The 17,085-nt window shown below is 36.1% G+C and overlaps 1 protein-coding gene and 1 pseudogene across 6 annotated transcripts in view; one reads left to right on the forward strand and one right to left on the reverse strand.

Moving 5' to 3' along the window:
* The window catches only part of RABGAP1 (RAB GTPase activating protein 1), a 172,820-nt gene that overhangs the window by 64,917 nt on the left and 90,818 nt on the right, over positions 1-17,085 (forward strand). For all 6 annotated transcript variants that reach the window (XM_032251610.1, XM_032251608.1, XM_032251609.1 and 3 more), the window contains 3 exons: positions 25-127; positions 1,388-1,557; positions 13,827-14,001. In XM_032251610.1, coding sequence (XP_032107501.1) covers positions 25-127; positions 1,388-1,557; positions 13,827-14,001 — 448 coding nt within the window. The remainder of the gene's footprint in view (positions 1-24; positions 128-1,387; positions 1,558-13,826; positions 14,002-17,085) is intronic.
* On the reverse strand, positions 6,504-6,757 carry LOC116532454 (annotated as a pseudogene).

The following is a 17,085-nucleotide window of genomic DNA, read 5'->3' on the forward strand; positions in this document are numbered from 1 at the left end:
GGCTTATTTTTACTCTTTTGCTAGGAATCTATGGGCAAAAGTTCAGATGGAAAGTCCTATGTTATCACTGGGAGCTGGAATCCGAAATCCCCACATTTTCAAGTTGTAAATGAAGAAACTCCTAAAGGTGATACAGATTGTTGACATCATGAACAGAAATTTTAGTCTCGAGAAGATACGCAAAACTAAGGACCATCTATTTGACCAATATCCAGTGTTTACCTAATTCTGGTGAAACCAAATAATTTGAATAGTTCTTGAGTTTATTATTAAATTTGACCTATAAGCAAAGTACTGTTTTTTTGTCACTTTTCCATCTTCTTTTTCATTTTTTCCTTCCCCTCTTCCTTTGCTTTCTTTCTATTTATATGTTTATTTACTTAAAGACTTCTAAGTTTCATTTATTTTTATAGAGAGGTAATCCATGCACATAAATGTTTAAAAATTTCAAAGGATTTATAGGGAAAAGTGAGTCTATCACAGTACCCTTGGCTCCCTCCCAAAGGAATCACTGTTAGCAGTTTCTTGTGTAGCTTTTCAGATAATTTATGCATAAAGTATCTGGGAGATATTTCATATGCTCTTTGAATGGCATTTAATAGCTACATAATATCCCATCCTGAAAATGTAATTTACTTAATAAATGCCTGTTATTGAGCATTTTTTTTCCCTTAGTTTTTTGTTATTAATAACACTATAGATAAATGGTTAAAGGATATAAACAGACCAATTCACATACCATTGTTAACCAAGTTTAAAAATTGAGGATTCTGAGTGTTGATGAGGGTTGTATAAAGAAGTCATATGCCACTTTTGCAGAACAATCTGGCAGTACAATGTTGTTGTTTTGTTTTGTTTTTGAGATAGAGTCTCACTCTGTCACCCAGGCTGGAATGCAGTGGCATTTATCTTGGCTCACTGCAACCTCTACCTCCCGGGTTTAAGTGATTCTCCTACCTCAACCTCCCAAGTACCAGCGACTACAGGCATGTGCCACCACACCTGGCTAATTTTTGTATTTTTAGTAGAGATAGGGTTTCACCATGTTGGCCAGGCTGGTCTCGAACTCCGTGCTCAAGTGATCTGCCTGCCCTGGCCTCCTGATGACAGCTTTTGTATGACAGCTTTTAGTTTTAAAAGCTGTAAAGTATATACTACTGTCACTTACTTTAAAAGAATTTTGAATATGGTTTTTTTTACAAAACAGTAATTTGTCTAATTACATGTTTAATTGATGGTTTACTTAAGTGTTTGAAAGTTTATAATAAAAGTAATAGCTTTTATGGAATCTATTGTTTTTTTGTTTTTTTTTCTTTTATGGAATCTTATGAGCAAATGTATTTGTCTTTTTGATTTACATCTTCAACCTCTCTCTTTCTTTGTTTAGATAAAGTCTTGTTTATGACCACAGCTGTAGATTTGGTAATAACAGAAGTACAGGAGCCTGTTCGATTTCTCCTGGAGACAAAAGTTCGCGTTTGCTCTCCTAATGAAAGATTATTCTGGCCCTTCAGCAAACGTAGCACTACTGAAAATTTCTTTTTGAAACTAAAGCAGGTACTGTATTTTTCTGTTACTATGGAAGGGGGAATGAGGAGAAATCACTTCTGAGGCTGATTTCTAAGCTCTCAGATCTTTAAGCAGTCATGTGTACTTTAAATATATTAAGAGGAAAAATTATCTTTTTCTTATTTACCCACCTATTTATCATTTTCATTGCTCTTTGTTTCTTTCCAAAGATCCACATTTCCATTTGATTTCATTTACTTCCAACCTGAAGAACTTACATTAGCATTTCTTTTAGTGTAGATCTGCTAAAGATATATTCTAGGTGAAAATGTCATTTTTTGGCTTTCATCCCAGTAGGATATTTTCACTTGATAGGATTCTGGTTGACATTATTTTTTTTTCTTTTCTTTCCTTTAAAGATGTCATTCCTATTCTTCTGGCTTCCATTGTTTTTGTTTTTTTGTTGTTGTTTTTGAGATGAAGTCTTGCTCTGTCACTACCCGGGCTGGAGTGCAATGGCTCAATCTTGGTGTACTGCAACCTCCGCCTCCTGGGTTCAAGTGATTTTCTTCCCTCAATCTCCCGAGTAGCTGGGACTACAAGTGTGTGCCAGCACGCCTGGCTGATTTTTTTTTTTTTTTTTTTTCGTATTTTTAGTAGAGACAGGGTTTCACCATGTTGGCCAGACTGGTCTCGAACTCTTGACCTCAGGTGACCCACCCACCTCAGCCTCCCAGAGTCCTAGGACTACAGACATGAGCCACCATGCCCAGCTAGCCCTTCCATTGTTTTTGATAAGTCAGCATTCATTTTAGTTCCTTTAGGTATAATGTGTCATTTTCCTCTTGCTGCTTTTAAGATTATTTATCTTTGGTTTTTAGATGTTTAACTGTGACATGACTAGGTATGGTTTTCTTTCAGTTTATCCTGCTCATGATTCGCTGGGGTTCTTACATTTTTTAATTTATGCTTTTTTTTTTTAACCAGATTTGGGGGATTTCTTCAACTTTTTTTTCCTGCCCATCTCTCTTTTCTCTGATTCGGGGATTGTAATTATATATATTTTAGAGCTTTTTATATTATCCCACAGATCTCTGAGTCTCTATTTTTTTTTCCCAGTCTTTTTTCTGTGTTTTCTTCAGATTCGATACTTTCTATTAATATGTCTTAAAGTTCACTGATTTTTATCAACTTCTAATCTGTTAGAGTCATTCAGTGAATTTTTAAAACATTTTCTATATTGTTTTTTGTTTTTAAAATGTCTGTGTGATTTTTTGTCTGTTTTCTCTTGATTTCCTATATGTTCTTTTATATTGAGCAGCTTGTCTTTTAAATCCTTAAGCATAATTACAGTACAGCTACTTTACAATTTTTCCTGCTAATTTTCATGTATGATGTTGCACATTTTTGTTTATTCCTTGTAATTTTGGTTTACATGTTAAACATCTTAAATGATACATTGTAGAGACTGTATTGTTACATTCTTCTGAAGAGTATTGATTTTTTTTTTAATCTCATAGTTGACTTTATCAAAGTCAAACTTTATATTCTGTCTTTTCTCTGGGTGGGTAGCAGCCAAAATCTCTGTTCCATTCTTTTAATCTTTTTTGGCCCCCTGTTGCTCTACTACCTACTGCTTCCATTTTTACTTTCCTCTGTAGCAGAACTTCTTGGAAGAAATCAAAGTCACCACTGATTTAAGTTGCTAATCTGAGTCCTCATTTTGTATATCAAATGTCTGTAACATTTGATACAGATGGTTACTTTCTTTTCCTTAAATCTTCTCTTTCTCTTAGTTCTCAGGACATCTCAAATGTCACATGTCCAAAAAGGTTCATTATCTCATCTCCATCTAATCACTTCTCACCAGCTAGATTATAATAATCCTCATTGAGTCATCATTTATAGCAATAGCCTTTTTTTTTTTTTTTTTTTTTTTAAATACACGGGATCTTGCCATATTGCCCAGGTTGGCCTTGACCTCATGGGCTCAAGAAGTCTGCCTGCCTCAGCCTCCCTAAGTGCTGGGATTACAAGGCGTGAGCCACCACACCTGGCCTAGCTAGCAGTAGTCTCTTTACCCATCATACTGTTTCTATTTTTGTCCCCTTATAATTTCTTTTCAATGTAATAGCAGCCTAAGGCCAGATCTTACCACTTTTCTGCAAAAAAACCCTCCAGCCTTGTTTTACTCAGTAAAAGCCACAGTTCTTATTATGATTTAGTAGACCTTACCTGATCTGCCTGTTAGATCATAAACACATTTTTCTCTTACTCTTTTCCTCTTGATTATTCACTCTGCTCTAACCAGCTCTTAGGAACTTTGCTATTACTTTTTCTTTCTGCTTGAAATGTTCACTTGCTAATATTCACCTCCTTCGGGTCCTTACCAACTTTTAGATGTGCTCAGATTTACTTCTTGTCAACCCACCCTCACTACCCCATTTAAAACTGCAGTTTGCCTGCTCTTTCATTGATACTGCCAATTCCCCCAACTTCCAAATATTCTATTTTTTATTTTATTTTATTTCTGAGACAGAGTCTCACTCTGTCACCCAGGCTGGAGTTCAGTGATAAGATCTTGGCTCACTGCAACCTCCGCCTCCCAGGTTCAAGTGATTCTCCTGCTTCAGCCTCCTGAGTAGCTGGTACTACAGGTGCGCACCACCACATGTGTAATTTTTGTATTTTCAATGGAGATAGGGTTTTACCATGTTGCCCAGGCTAGTCTCGAATTCCTGACCTCAAGTGATCTGCCCACTTTGGCCTCCCAAAGTGCTGGGATTACAAGCTTGAGCCACCACGCCTGGCCTTATTTAAAATTTTTTTTAACCAGACTTTTACATACTGATACATCATGTAACATAGTTATTTTTATATTGTTTATCATCTGTTTTCCATATTAGAGTCCTCCACTAAGGAACGATTCTTAATCTGTCTTATTCACTGACTTATCTCAAGTACATGGAACAGAGTAGTTCTCAATAAATATATGTTGAGTTGATTTTATTTACATACAGCTTCTATTTTCTATTATATGAAATGAAAGTGTTGTATGTGGGCCTACTTGAATACACTTTTCCATATTACATATTTTTATTTTGATAGCAGTAAGAATTTTGATTCTAGTGTATCCAAGTTAGCCCTATTGGGTGTATTTAGAAAAAGGAAATAAGCAGAGCAGAAATAGATATTTCTTTCCAGTGTTGTCTTAAGAGACAGAAAGTAAACCTGAGTTCCAGCACTATTCTCCTAGCTCTTCATTGTAGTGGGAGCAGAGGATTAGCACAAGGTCATAATCTAGAACTTGCGTTTGGAGTCAGAGCACATAGATTTTACCACTAGCTTGTTAACTTTGAGCAAGTTCCCTCAACTCTCTGAGTCTCAGTTTACTAAATTGTAATTGGCAGCATAATAGAATCATCCTCATGATGTTACTGTGGCATTAAATGAGAAACTGTACAACATGCTTAGAATAGTTCCCAGTACATAGTAAGTTCTCTGTACATATTTGCTGTTATTATTGAGAAGGATTATAAACCTCTGTCAGATACCAAATTAATAAAAAACACTAAGTGATGAAATCAAAACAGCATTGATTATTTAGATGGAGGATCAGTGCCCCTAGAAGAATGCATCAGAAATTAAACCAGTTTACAAACATCACTTTGAAAGTTTACAGACTAAGAGAATGATCTTTAAAAGTTTCTAGATGGTAAATAGAAATTGTGCATATATTTTTTATTTTATATATATGTGTATATATATATATATATATATATTTACTAGTCTGAGAGTAGCTCTGTAATAATTTTTAGTAAAACCTTGTATTAAAAAAGTTGTTTAGAGTTACAGACTTTTAATCTTATTTTAGTGAACATAAGATTCCCCTGCTCTTGCATTTCCTTTGACATCTAATGTTATACAACCTTGGATTCAAAGACTGCATAGGCTTACAAGGTTTTGTGTTTGATATAGAAGAATGTATCTCTCTGTGGAAACAAATTTATTTAATTAATTATTTTTTAAATTATTTATTTAACTTTAGGTGCATACTACATCTGGCATTTCTCCCCATGTTATCCCTCCCCACCCCACACTGTCTCTCCTCTACCCCCCCGCAGCTGCACCCAGTGTGTGATTAATTTCATTTTTAAAATTTATTTTTAGCCACCAGAATGAGAGCTGCATGTTAATTCACTGTAAGACTTTTAAATTATTCTCATAGAGTATGTTATTCAAATAATAGAATAACTCCTATTAATAACTTCTTAAATTTTTTTTTAGTTAGGATAAAAAATGACTTGACAGAGTAGACTAGCCAAAAACATAACTAAGATGCAGCCCAGTCGACTGCTCTGGACTCTTCTGTTAAGGCTACAAACTAAACTTAAGCCAAGTTCCCAATATTTTCTTTGCGAAAAGCAGCAGTGTGTATGTGGAAGCTGGGGGGAGAGCAGGAAATTCCTAATAATCTTTTATTTTTCTCCTTATTTGGATAAATCTTTGTGTTATGTGGGGGTTTAGGGGGGGAGTGGGAAAGGAGAGGTAGAATGGGAAGAATTTGAAAAACTTTTTGCTGTGTTAAAGTATCTAGAACACTGTTAATCTCACTCCTTGTAACTTAATAAATAAATTTATTCCCTCTTTTACATTTATGGCATTAAAAAGTAATAACAGCTACTGCTAATTGAAGTTCAACTGTGATCATCACTGTCTTGGCTACTTCACTTTTTAAAATCTTTTTTTTTTCTTTATTTCACCAGACCCTTAGATTTCTTTTATAAACCAAATTATTCAGATAAGGAATCTATTATTTTCTATCGCTGAAATGTGATAAGTATCTATGACAGAAAAAAGAGATATTTATTTACTTTGAAAATAGTTTAGAAATAGAAAACATCTTGAAAGGAGAAAACAACCCCATAAAACATACAGGCAAATTTGTATTCCATGAGCTACTCACACCCTCACACTTGTTCACCAGTCTCTAAGATGAAAAACTCTCTTCCAAAATGTATTCAGCCACCAACAATGATGTTATTAATAGGAATATGGATCAGTTTCACAAAGAAGCCAGTGAATCCCATTATAGCAAATCCTATTGCTGTTGCCATGGCAATCTTCTGGAATTCTTTTCTATCAGGTTTAGTGTATCTTTTAACCAGCTGAATGGAGTCGAGTCCTTTATAAATTGCTGACTTGGCTCAAGAAACTGCATTACCTGATCCATGACTGCCTGCCCAACTGTCACCTAAAATGACAGGGACACATAGCACTGGACCACTTTTTAAAATCTTATGTAGTTTTCACAGCGATTCAATGAGGATAAATAGTATTATCACTTTTTAGATGTGGAAACTGACATCCAAAGATATTTAGCAGTAGATTTTGTGGGATGTTATATGAACAAAACATATGTTTAAGCCTTTTAAAAGTCTCAGCCAGGACACTCTCCACAGAAACATGCTACTTTTGTCTTTTCATCTATAAAAGTAGTTTTAGGGTTTATTGAAATTCAACATAATTTAAATTTTTAATCATTTTCAGTTCTCCTTAGACTGAAAAGGAAATAATGCTACACAGAGCAAATTTTTAAAATATACAACAAATAGCAATTTTGTTTTTTGCTGCCAGTATGGGAAAACAATATGTAAATGTTTTTTAAGACATGTGTTTAAAAATTGATTCTTTTTCCTTTCACTAAAATAATCTGGTGACTCAGCAACGCCTTTTTATCCTAGAAGCCTTCCTGTCTGTGAGATTGTTATATTAAGACAGCATCATATTAGAGAAGAAACTTTAAAAAATTAGTAGAGATGGGAGGATTGCTTTCTTGGATTTAAATTTTCTTATACCATTTACTTAAAGAGGAAGAAAATGATCTAATGAGTAGATTTTCCAGCAGTGACATAAGGTGAACAGAAGACCAACTAAGCCTTCTCAGAACTATAGAATAATAGAATTTTTATTGCCAAATAAACTATAGGGGTCTTAAAATCTTTCATAAAATTACTGTTTTATAAATGAAGAAGCTGAATATCTGAAAGACTTAAGGGGTGTGGCCAAGGTTGTACAGATAACTAGTATAACCAAAACTGGATACCTGGGCCTCTTATTTTAATTTGTTAAGAGTGTATACCTCTCAAGATAAAAATATCCAGACGCTTTCTACTCCACTGCTAAATTGAGAGGTGTGCGATAGTAGGTTGTTCCAGTATTTCTGATGGGAAGTGTGATCACTTAATTAAGGTGGTGACCACTGGATCTCTTCTTTGTAAAAATAGAGTTTTTCTTTGCATTTAGCAAGTAATCTTTGGGGGTGACACTTTGGCAACTTGCAAATATCCTGTCCTCAACAACGTCTTTTTTTTTTCCTCACTTTGCTGCCCAGCCTGGACTGCAATGTCAAAAGGATGGCTCTCTATAGCCTTGACCTCCTGGGCTCAAGTGATCCTCCCGCATCAGCCTCCCAAGTAGCTGGGATCAAGGCGCACCACCATGCCTGGCTATTTTTTCAGTTTTTTATTGAGATGGAGTTTCAGCACATTGCCTAAGCTGGCTCAAACTGTAGTCTAAATGATCCCCCCACCTCAGCCTCCCAAAGGGCTGAGATAATAGGCATGAGCCACTACACCCAGCCAACAACTTCTTGACTAATGTTTTTAGTATCCGTTGGTGATACTTACCTGAATCACTTGAATTCATTCACGTATTTTCAATGATAATTTGACATTACAAAAGGATTTTCTTCTTTTTGAAATATTTATTTGCATGTATCTTATTTATAGTAACAGTAATATATTTATTTGCCTTATCTTTATTAAAAAAACTAAAAAAATCTTGCAGTTAATAATAGAATTATTGGGTGAAATTTAAGATTTTATGGAACTTCTTTTTGTCCTTTGAATATGTGTCAGTAAGATTATAATAAAATGGGTACTGTTTAAAAATTACTTGGAATAATTTTTCATTGTGGTTCTGTTACCATTCGACATATAGTTAGGTTCATTTGTTCCTACTTATTTTAGCTTAGGGACTTGGGGTATTTTTTTTTTACATTTTATTTTTTGAATATGTTAAATACTTATAGAAGTCATAATTATATAGAAATGTATACTCAGAATTTTTGCTTCCATTTGTATCTCCTTATCCTCAGACTCACAGATAACAATTATTATTGGTTTCTGGTTTATTTTATTTTTTTTATTTTTTCTTACGCATCAGGTCTCCATAGTTCCTGCCTTCAAATGCTCCAGTGGCTTCTACTGTGGCTGGAATAAAATCTGAATCCTGCCGTGGCTGCTTTTATAGGGAAAAAGTGGCCGTGGCCCTCCACCCCTCCCCACTCAGGTCCACGCTCCAGCCTCATCTCCCACCAGCCTCCCTCTCACTCCTCCCTTGGCTTGGGCCCACAGACCTCCTTGCTGGTTCTTGGGGTTGCCACATCTGGTCCTGCCACAGGGTCTTCGCAGATGCTTTTCCCCTCTGTCTAGAATATTCTTTTTTTTTTTTTCCCCATTTATTTATTTTATTGCATTTTAGGTTTTGGGGTATATGTGAAGAACATGCAAAATTGTTGCATAGGTACACACGTGGCAGTGTGATTTGCTGCCTTCCTCCCCATCACCTACATCTGGCATTTCTCCCCTTGCTATCTCTCCCCAGCTCCCCACCCCCCACCGTCCCTCCCCTGTTTCCCCCCAACTGACCCCAGTGTGTAGTGCTCCCCTCCCTGTGTCCATGTGTTCTCATTGTTCAACACCCGCCTGTGAGTGAGAACATGCGGTGTTTGATCTTCTGCTCTTCTGTCAGTTTGCTGAGAATGATGGTTTCCAGGTTCATCCATGTCCCTACAAAGGACCCAAACTCATCTTTTTTGATGGCTGCATAATATTCCATGGTGTATATGTGCCACATTTTCCCTATCCAGTCTATCGTTGATGGGCATTTGGGTTGGTGGTTTCTGGTTTATTATCCCAATTTTATTTTTGTGAAGATAAAATTCTGTATATTTTTAACCTCCTTCTAAAATAAAAATGAGCATACTACATATATCTTGTCCTATACATTGCTTTGTAAACTTAATATATCCTGGGGATCATTCCAAATCAGTACATAGAGAGTTCCTCATTTCCGTTTTAATGGCTATTTAGTACTGACTTGTTTGGATGAACTATGGGCTTTTCAACTAGTCATCTGTTGATGGACACTTGGACTGGTTTCCAGTCATTTGCTATTCCAAATAATGTTCCAGTGTGGACTGTTTTGTATGTGTTATTTTGATTTTATGAAAGTACATCTGACTCCTGTTAGTATAATCACTGGCCACATAAGGTGAATATATATATGATATTGTTTATATTTGCCAAATTCCCTTCTATAGAGGGTGTAACTATGGACATTAGCAGAGTATGAGAATACCTATTTCTCTGCAGGCTTGTCGAGTGTATTGCCAAACTTAAGGATCTGATCAGTGAGGCAGTGATGGTTTTAGTTTATCCTCTGCCTTTTTAATGTATAAGGGTGACTTTTCTGTGAATTTTCTATTTGTATCTTTTGCTCGTTCTTCATTTTTCTCTTTGATTTTGGTCTTTTTCCTCTTTATTTTTAGAAGCTGTTTGTATAGTCAAGAGATTATTTTAACTTACGTCACGGTGATTCTTTTTGGGTTTGCCATGCAGTTTGTTTTTGTGTCCTTGAATTTATCAATATTTTCTTTTAAAGCTTTCTGGATTTGGGATCATAGTTAGAAAGGCTTTCTTAACTCCCAAGTTACAAAAAGAATACGCTCTTCTGTTAGTCTTCTATTTTATACTTTTATGGTTTCATTTTACTGCTTTTAGATGTCTGATTCGTTAGTATTTTATTCTGATGTACTCTGGTATATAGCATAAAGTATGGATTTAATTAATCTTTTTCCAAATGGATGTTCTCTTATCCCAACAGCATTCATTAAAAACAATTAACTTTTCTACTCAGTGATTTGAAATGCTACCCTTATCATGTATGAAATTTCTATGTGTGTTTGGACCTCTCTCTGGTATTTATGTTCTGTTCCACTGGTCTTGCATTAGTATTATACTGTTGTAATTGTGTATACTTTATGTTTATTTATTTATTTTGAGATGGGGTCTTGCTCTGTCACCCAGGCTGGAGTGCAGTGGAACTCAGCTCACTGCAGCCTCCACCTCTCAGGTTCAAGCAATTCTCCTACCTTAGCCTCCTGAGTAGCTGAGGTTACAGGGGCACACCACCACGCCTGGCTAATTTTTGTATTTTTAGTAGAGATAGGGTTTTACCATGTTGACCAGGCCGGCCTCGAACTCCTGATCTCAGACGATCCATCTGTCTCGGCCTCCTAAAGTACTGAGATTACAGGCATGAGCCAGTGCACCCGGCCATATGTGGATTATATAATATGTTTTAATATCTGGTAGGGCTACCTTCCCTCCCCAAATACTCCTTTTTGTGAGTTTTCCTGAATTTTCTTACTTATTTTTCATATAAACTTTATGTTCACCTTGTCTAGCTCTGGAAAAAAAAAACTGGTGTTTTTCATTTGTTTGCCACTCTGGAGTGCAGTGGCACAATCCTGGCTCACTGCAACCTCTGCCTCCCAGGTTCAAGTGATTCTTCTGCCTTAACCTCCAGAGTAGCTGGGACTATAGGCACGTGCTACCACACCCACCTAATTTTTTGTATTTTTAGTAGAGATAGGGTTTCATCATGTTGGCCAGGCTGGTCTTGAACTCCTGACTTCAAGTAATCCACTTGCCTAGGCCCCCCAAAGGTCTGGGATTATAGGCGTGAGCAAGTGCACCTGGCCTGTTTTTTGTTTGTTTGTTTTTGAGACAGAGTCTTGCTCTATTACATAGGCTGGAGTGCCGTGGAATGATCTCGGCTCACTTCAGCCTCTGCCTCCTGGGCTCAAGCGTTCCTCCTGTCTCAGCCTCCTGAATAGCAGGGACCATAGGTACTTGACTCTACACCCAGCTAATTTTTTTTTTTTTTTTTTTTTAGAAGAGACAGGCTTTTGTCTTTGTTGCCTTGGCTGATCTCAAACTCCTGGGCTCAAGTGATCTGCCCACGGTGGCCTCCCAAAGTGTGTGGCCCCCCAAAGTGTTGGGATTATAGGCATGAGCCATCACGCCTGGCCACTACTGGTGTCTTTATTGGGGAAAATTGACATCTTTATGATGTCAATTATCCAGAAACACGGGATGTCTTTCCATTTATTCAAGTTCTATACTTTTTTGTCTTATCACAGTGCTTTTAATTATTTTATATGTATATAACTTATGTATATTTCATAAATATAAGATACATAATTTAAAAACGTTTAAATTTTATATATAATTTAAAACCTGTTATATGTATAATTTAATGTATATAAGTTTTATATTTAACATACATAACTCAAAAAGCTTTTTACTATAGAAAATTCAAACATACACAGAAATTGTAAAATAGTATAACGAATCGTATGTACTATTACCCAGCTTCAACAATTAACATTTTTCAGAGTTAGAGTTTTTGACTTACAGATTTGGTCCAGTCATTGACTATATCTGACTTCAAAAGGCAATATGTGCTTTGGTCACTATGACTTACAGAAGAGTTTCTAAGTGAACCACATTGGTTTGTTTACAATAAAGAGCTATTGCTGATCTTTGAACTGTTAGGATACCAATTGTCTGATGTTTCAAAGAGCAATTTATAACAAAACAAAAATTTTTAATTGTTTCATATCAAAGTACAATTTTTAAGAATTAATCATTATTATAAATTTAGAATGAACATGTATCAAATATTCAATTAATTATCAGTGTATTAATTAATGAGAGAACCAGAAATATGGCAACACTGATTCTGAGTACTTGAGGAACTTGAATTTACATGGTGCTTCCTTTCAGAAAAAGAATGTTACTGGTCAATGTCCTATAGGTAACCTTTGGGTTATATTTTCTGTTGTACAGAAATCATTTGCATATCTCCTGTACACAAATCTATAGGTTAACGTGTAACTTAGGAGTCTGAGTCCTTAATTAATAGTAAGTAACTAAGTCAAAATGGCATATTCATCTAGAAAATTAAGTAATCCCTGGGTGGACATGTTAAACCAAAGTTGGCAAAACTGCAGCCTGTAGGTCAAACGTGGCCTGGCCTAAATAAAGTTCTGTTGGAACACAGCCAGACTCACTCATTTGTCTTTGGTTGCTTTTGCACAGTAAGGACAGAGTTGAGTAGTTGCAATAGAGACAGCTGGCTCATATATTTGGCCCTTTACAGAAAAGTTTATCAACTTCTGTATTAAACAGTGCCTCAGGATGATATTGAAAGAACTTGTTGCCACAATCTTGGCCTTACTTCCATGATAGGTGTAATTTTTTTTAAGAACCCAAATGTACATTGCAATGATAAAAATCTGTTCTGTCTGATATTTCCGTAACTAATGAACACCTTATTCCCCCATTTCCCTTTCTGTGTTTTTACTTTGGTATGTGTATATTTCTTTTTGGCATAGCCACCTTTCTAGTTTTCTCTGTACCTTTTTCTGTAGCTCTCTCTTTTCATTCTTCCCTATATTTCATGCTGCTTTTTTCTCCTCCTCCTTATATTGTCTGTAATGTGGAATGTTAATGTACTTACTTACAATATGTATTGTAGTGTAAAGTTTTATATTCTGGGTTTTAAATTTTTAACTTAAGTCAGTTTAAATTATATGTTTGCCTCAAAGTAAAACCAAGATACAAATCAATTGGAGTAATCAGAATTTTTGTGGTTATTGTTGATGTGCCCCCTGCCGTTTACCTCCCTGTGGTCCCACCCCCACTCCAGGTTGTAGCTTTCAGTTTAAGGAAAAGTTATCTACATTGTTATAAGTAAAAGGAGTGGGGATAAAATACTGAAACATTAGAAGTAAGAGAATTTTCTTAAAGCTTATGTTTTAGAATAATTTAAAACCCTTTTCCATATAGTTTTATATAGGAAACCTTAAAGGATACCTTAATTAATTTGGAAGATACAGAACTGTTAGCTTTTTAGTTGACACTGGCTAAACATTGGTAATTGGATATTTGACAATATGGTTTGAAGACAAATTGCCGAACTAGAGTACTGCTCAGTAAATGTCCTATTTTCCTAAGGATTTTAAGATCTAAACATATATTTTTCTATTTTAAAAAGTTACATTTAATGTAGATACCCAAAGAAACATTATTTATTCTCACATCCTGTATGAAATCAGAGGTAGTGCTTAATTAAAAGCATAATTAATTTTACTGCTTAATAAATAATATTTTTCCATCCTCAAGATAAAGCAAAAGGAGAGAAAGAGTAATACTGACACGTTATATGAAGTTGTATGCTTGGAAAGTGAATCAGAAAGAGAGAGGAGGAAAACTACAGCGAGTCCTTCAGTTCGCCTTCCACAGTCTGGATCACAGAGTTCAGTGATACCCTCTCCTCCAGAAGATGATGAAGAGGAAGGTAAACTGTATGGATAACTTAATTTTTACTGGGGGTGGGGGAGAACCATGCAAACTATTAAAGTTGTATCGGGGATTGATAATGTGATATGGCATTTAGAATTCATTTAACGAATTCCTTATTAGAGTCTACTATATGTAAGCACCTGTGGGAGATTTTAAAATGATTAACATTGAGCTTTCTTTAAGATACCTGTAGCCCAGTTGGAAAAATGAGATTTATAATTAGCTCTTTTTAAACAATCAGTTTAGTGCTAGCTTGGTGTATTAGTACTTTTTTTTTTTTTTTAAACAAATTTGACAAAGCTTACACCTAAAGAAATATTCCTGTCTCAGCAGATTCATTTTGCAGGAACAAATTCACTTTGCCAAAATGTGGCTTTCACACATGACCCTTTCACCAAATATATTTATAAATATAAATCTTTATATATTATTGTGATTCACACTGATAATTAAGAATCCACTGGTTCTTTGTTTCTTCTTTTTTTTTTTTTCTGGCTAAATCTATTGAATTAATTTGTCATTCTCTATTAAAAGATGTATTACCTTTTAATGAGGCATGAAGGCAGGGGGGCACAGGAAACATGAATGTTCGAGAGTTATTTTCTAATTTCTAACTTAGTATCAGGGCTTCAAATTTAATGGAAGAAAAGCTCATTACAGTATAAGGTCATGTGAGCCATGTATCTATATGTGAAGCTCACAGGAAATGTTCCGGAAATTCATACAGGATAATTTGGTTTTCGTTGTGGGGAACGTTGTGGGGCGTCATAAAGAGTCGTTTTTGAGTTGGGACTTTTAAGTGCAAGGAGAATCTAGTAGGCATCAGTGGAGTTATTTGGAATTTCTAGTTAAGAAATTGCAGACCGGGCGCGGTGGCTCACGCCTGTAATCCCAGCACTTTGGGAGGCCGAGGCGGGTGGATCACGAGGTCAAGAGATCGAGACCATCCTGGTCAACACAGTGAAACCCCGTCTCTACTAAAACTACAAAAAATTAGCTGGGCATGGTGGTGCGTGCCTGTAATCCCAGCTACTCAGGAGGCTGAGGCAGGAGAATTGCCTGAACCTAGGAGGCGGAGGTTGCGGTGAGCCGAGATTGCGCCATTGCACTCCAGCCTGGGTAACAAGAGTGAAACTCTGTCTCAAAAAAAAAAAAAAAAAAGAAAAAAAGAAATTGCGTTAACAAAGGCATGGGGATGGCAAGAGTGATTGATTTGGTTAAATGAAATATGTATCCATGATTATATGTACTTAAAGTTTAGGGTAAGCAGTGACTTTCTTCTTGTTTAGAGTGAGCACTGAGTTTCCAATACCTACTGTTTGCTATGACTCCCATTGCCCTTATGATTAATCAACTTAGTATCATTTATTAGTAATACTAATGGCTACCAGTTACTAAGTGCTTAATATTTAGTAAGCAGGCGCTTTATTTATATAATGCTCAGGATAATCCTGAAAAATAGGATCTATTACTATTCTCATTTTGCACATAAAGAAATGGAATCTGGCTAGGTGCAGTGGCTCACGCCTGTAATTCCAGCACTTTGGGAGTCTGAGGCAGGAGAATCACTTGAGGTCAGAAGTTCGAGACCAGCCTGGCCAACATGGTGAAACCTTATTTCTACTAAATACAAAAAACTAGCTGGGCATGGTGGCGCATGCCTGGAATCCTAGCTACTTGGGATGCTGAGGCAGGAGAATTGATTGTACCCAGGAGATGAAGGTTGCAGTGAGCCAAGGTTGTGCCATTGCACTCCAGCCTGGGCAACAAGAGCAAACCTCTGTCTCAGAAAAAAAGAAATGGACTCTCAGGAAGGTGAATTTGCCCAAGGTTACACAGCTAGAAATTGGCTGAGTCAGGATTTGGATGTAGGTCTATGAGTTCATAGTCATAGCTGTAGTCTATCATCATCTCTTGCATTTAGTTCACATAAAGCATTTTTGAAGTACACTAAAAGCACATGTATTGTTTTTGATGTCAGAGATGCAATTCAAAGTCTCCCTGCAGAGCCAATTTAAGTTGTATTTTATATCTGGGAAAGGTGGATTATTTCCACTGTTTGAAGTCGTCTGTTGTATAACTGTCACTCTTGAGATTTGTAGTTTCTCTTCTAGGTCAACCCTGGTTAAGGTGACAGAGTGAGTAAAAGTTTACATAACTCTCCTCTCTTAACACTCAACAATTAAAACAAAACAAAGCAAAACAATTGAGAAAGACACTATTAAGAAATCAGAGAATGCTCAAATCTTCATACCACAGATTTTTAGGAATATTTGCTGGTTGAAAAGAAATCTGGACCCAACTAAAGGTCCATCAGGACTGACATCAAGTTTTATTTTATAGCAGACATACTTTTTTTTTTTTAATTTTTAGGGGGTTCAGAAGGCCACCGCTGATAGTTCTTAACTAGGGAGAGATAAGGACTAATGGCAGTGTGTACTCCATGGGGAAATCATGGAAGACTAGAACATAAGGTCTGTGAAAGAAAGGAGCGTGTCTGCTTTTGCCTTGTGTTGTTTCCCTAGTGTATACCATAATATCTGGTATGTAGTAGGTGCTCAATAAATATTGGCAGTATGGGGAACCCCCTAGGATCCATTTTTATAGTGAAGAGTTAATAACAGAGGAGAACTGGGACTAAAGAAAACTATGTAGTCATGCTATCTTTTAATTCTCCCTAACCCAATGTACAAACCAGGGAAACCAGTCCTGCTTTGATCTGTTTGCTTTGAGGAAATAAATGATTACATTTCTCCAGAGAAGCTTCTTACCCATGAGACATTTGGCAGAAAACCGGCCAGAATGATGTTTAGAAGCATCATTCTGAAACTGAGATGCCTATCCTACCCCTACCTTAGGCAGATAGGTTCTTAACACAGATTTTAAATTATTGCTGCCCAGATTTGTTGAAAGTATCCAAAACATGAGCAAGAATTTTGTAAGATAAAGTCTTCCTAATATATTTGAAGAAATTATCATCCCTTCTAAATTTTAGTACATTTTTCTTTTTTATTTTTTTTTGAGACAGAGTCTTACTCTGTCACGCAGGCTGGAGTGCAGTGGCACGATCTTGGCTAAC

Source organism: Sapajus apella, unplaced genomic scaffold (genome assembly GCF_009761245.1).
Source record: "Sapajus apella isolate SASKATOON/1434 unplaced genomic scaffold, GSC_monkey_1.0 scaffold76, whole genome shotgun sequence".
Classification (NCBI taxonomy): domain Eukaryota; kingdom Metazoa; phylum Chordata; class Mammalia; order Primates; family Cebidae; genus Sapajus; species Sapajus apella.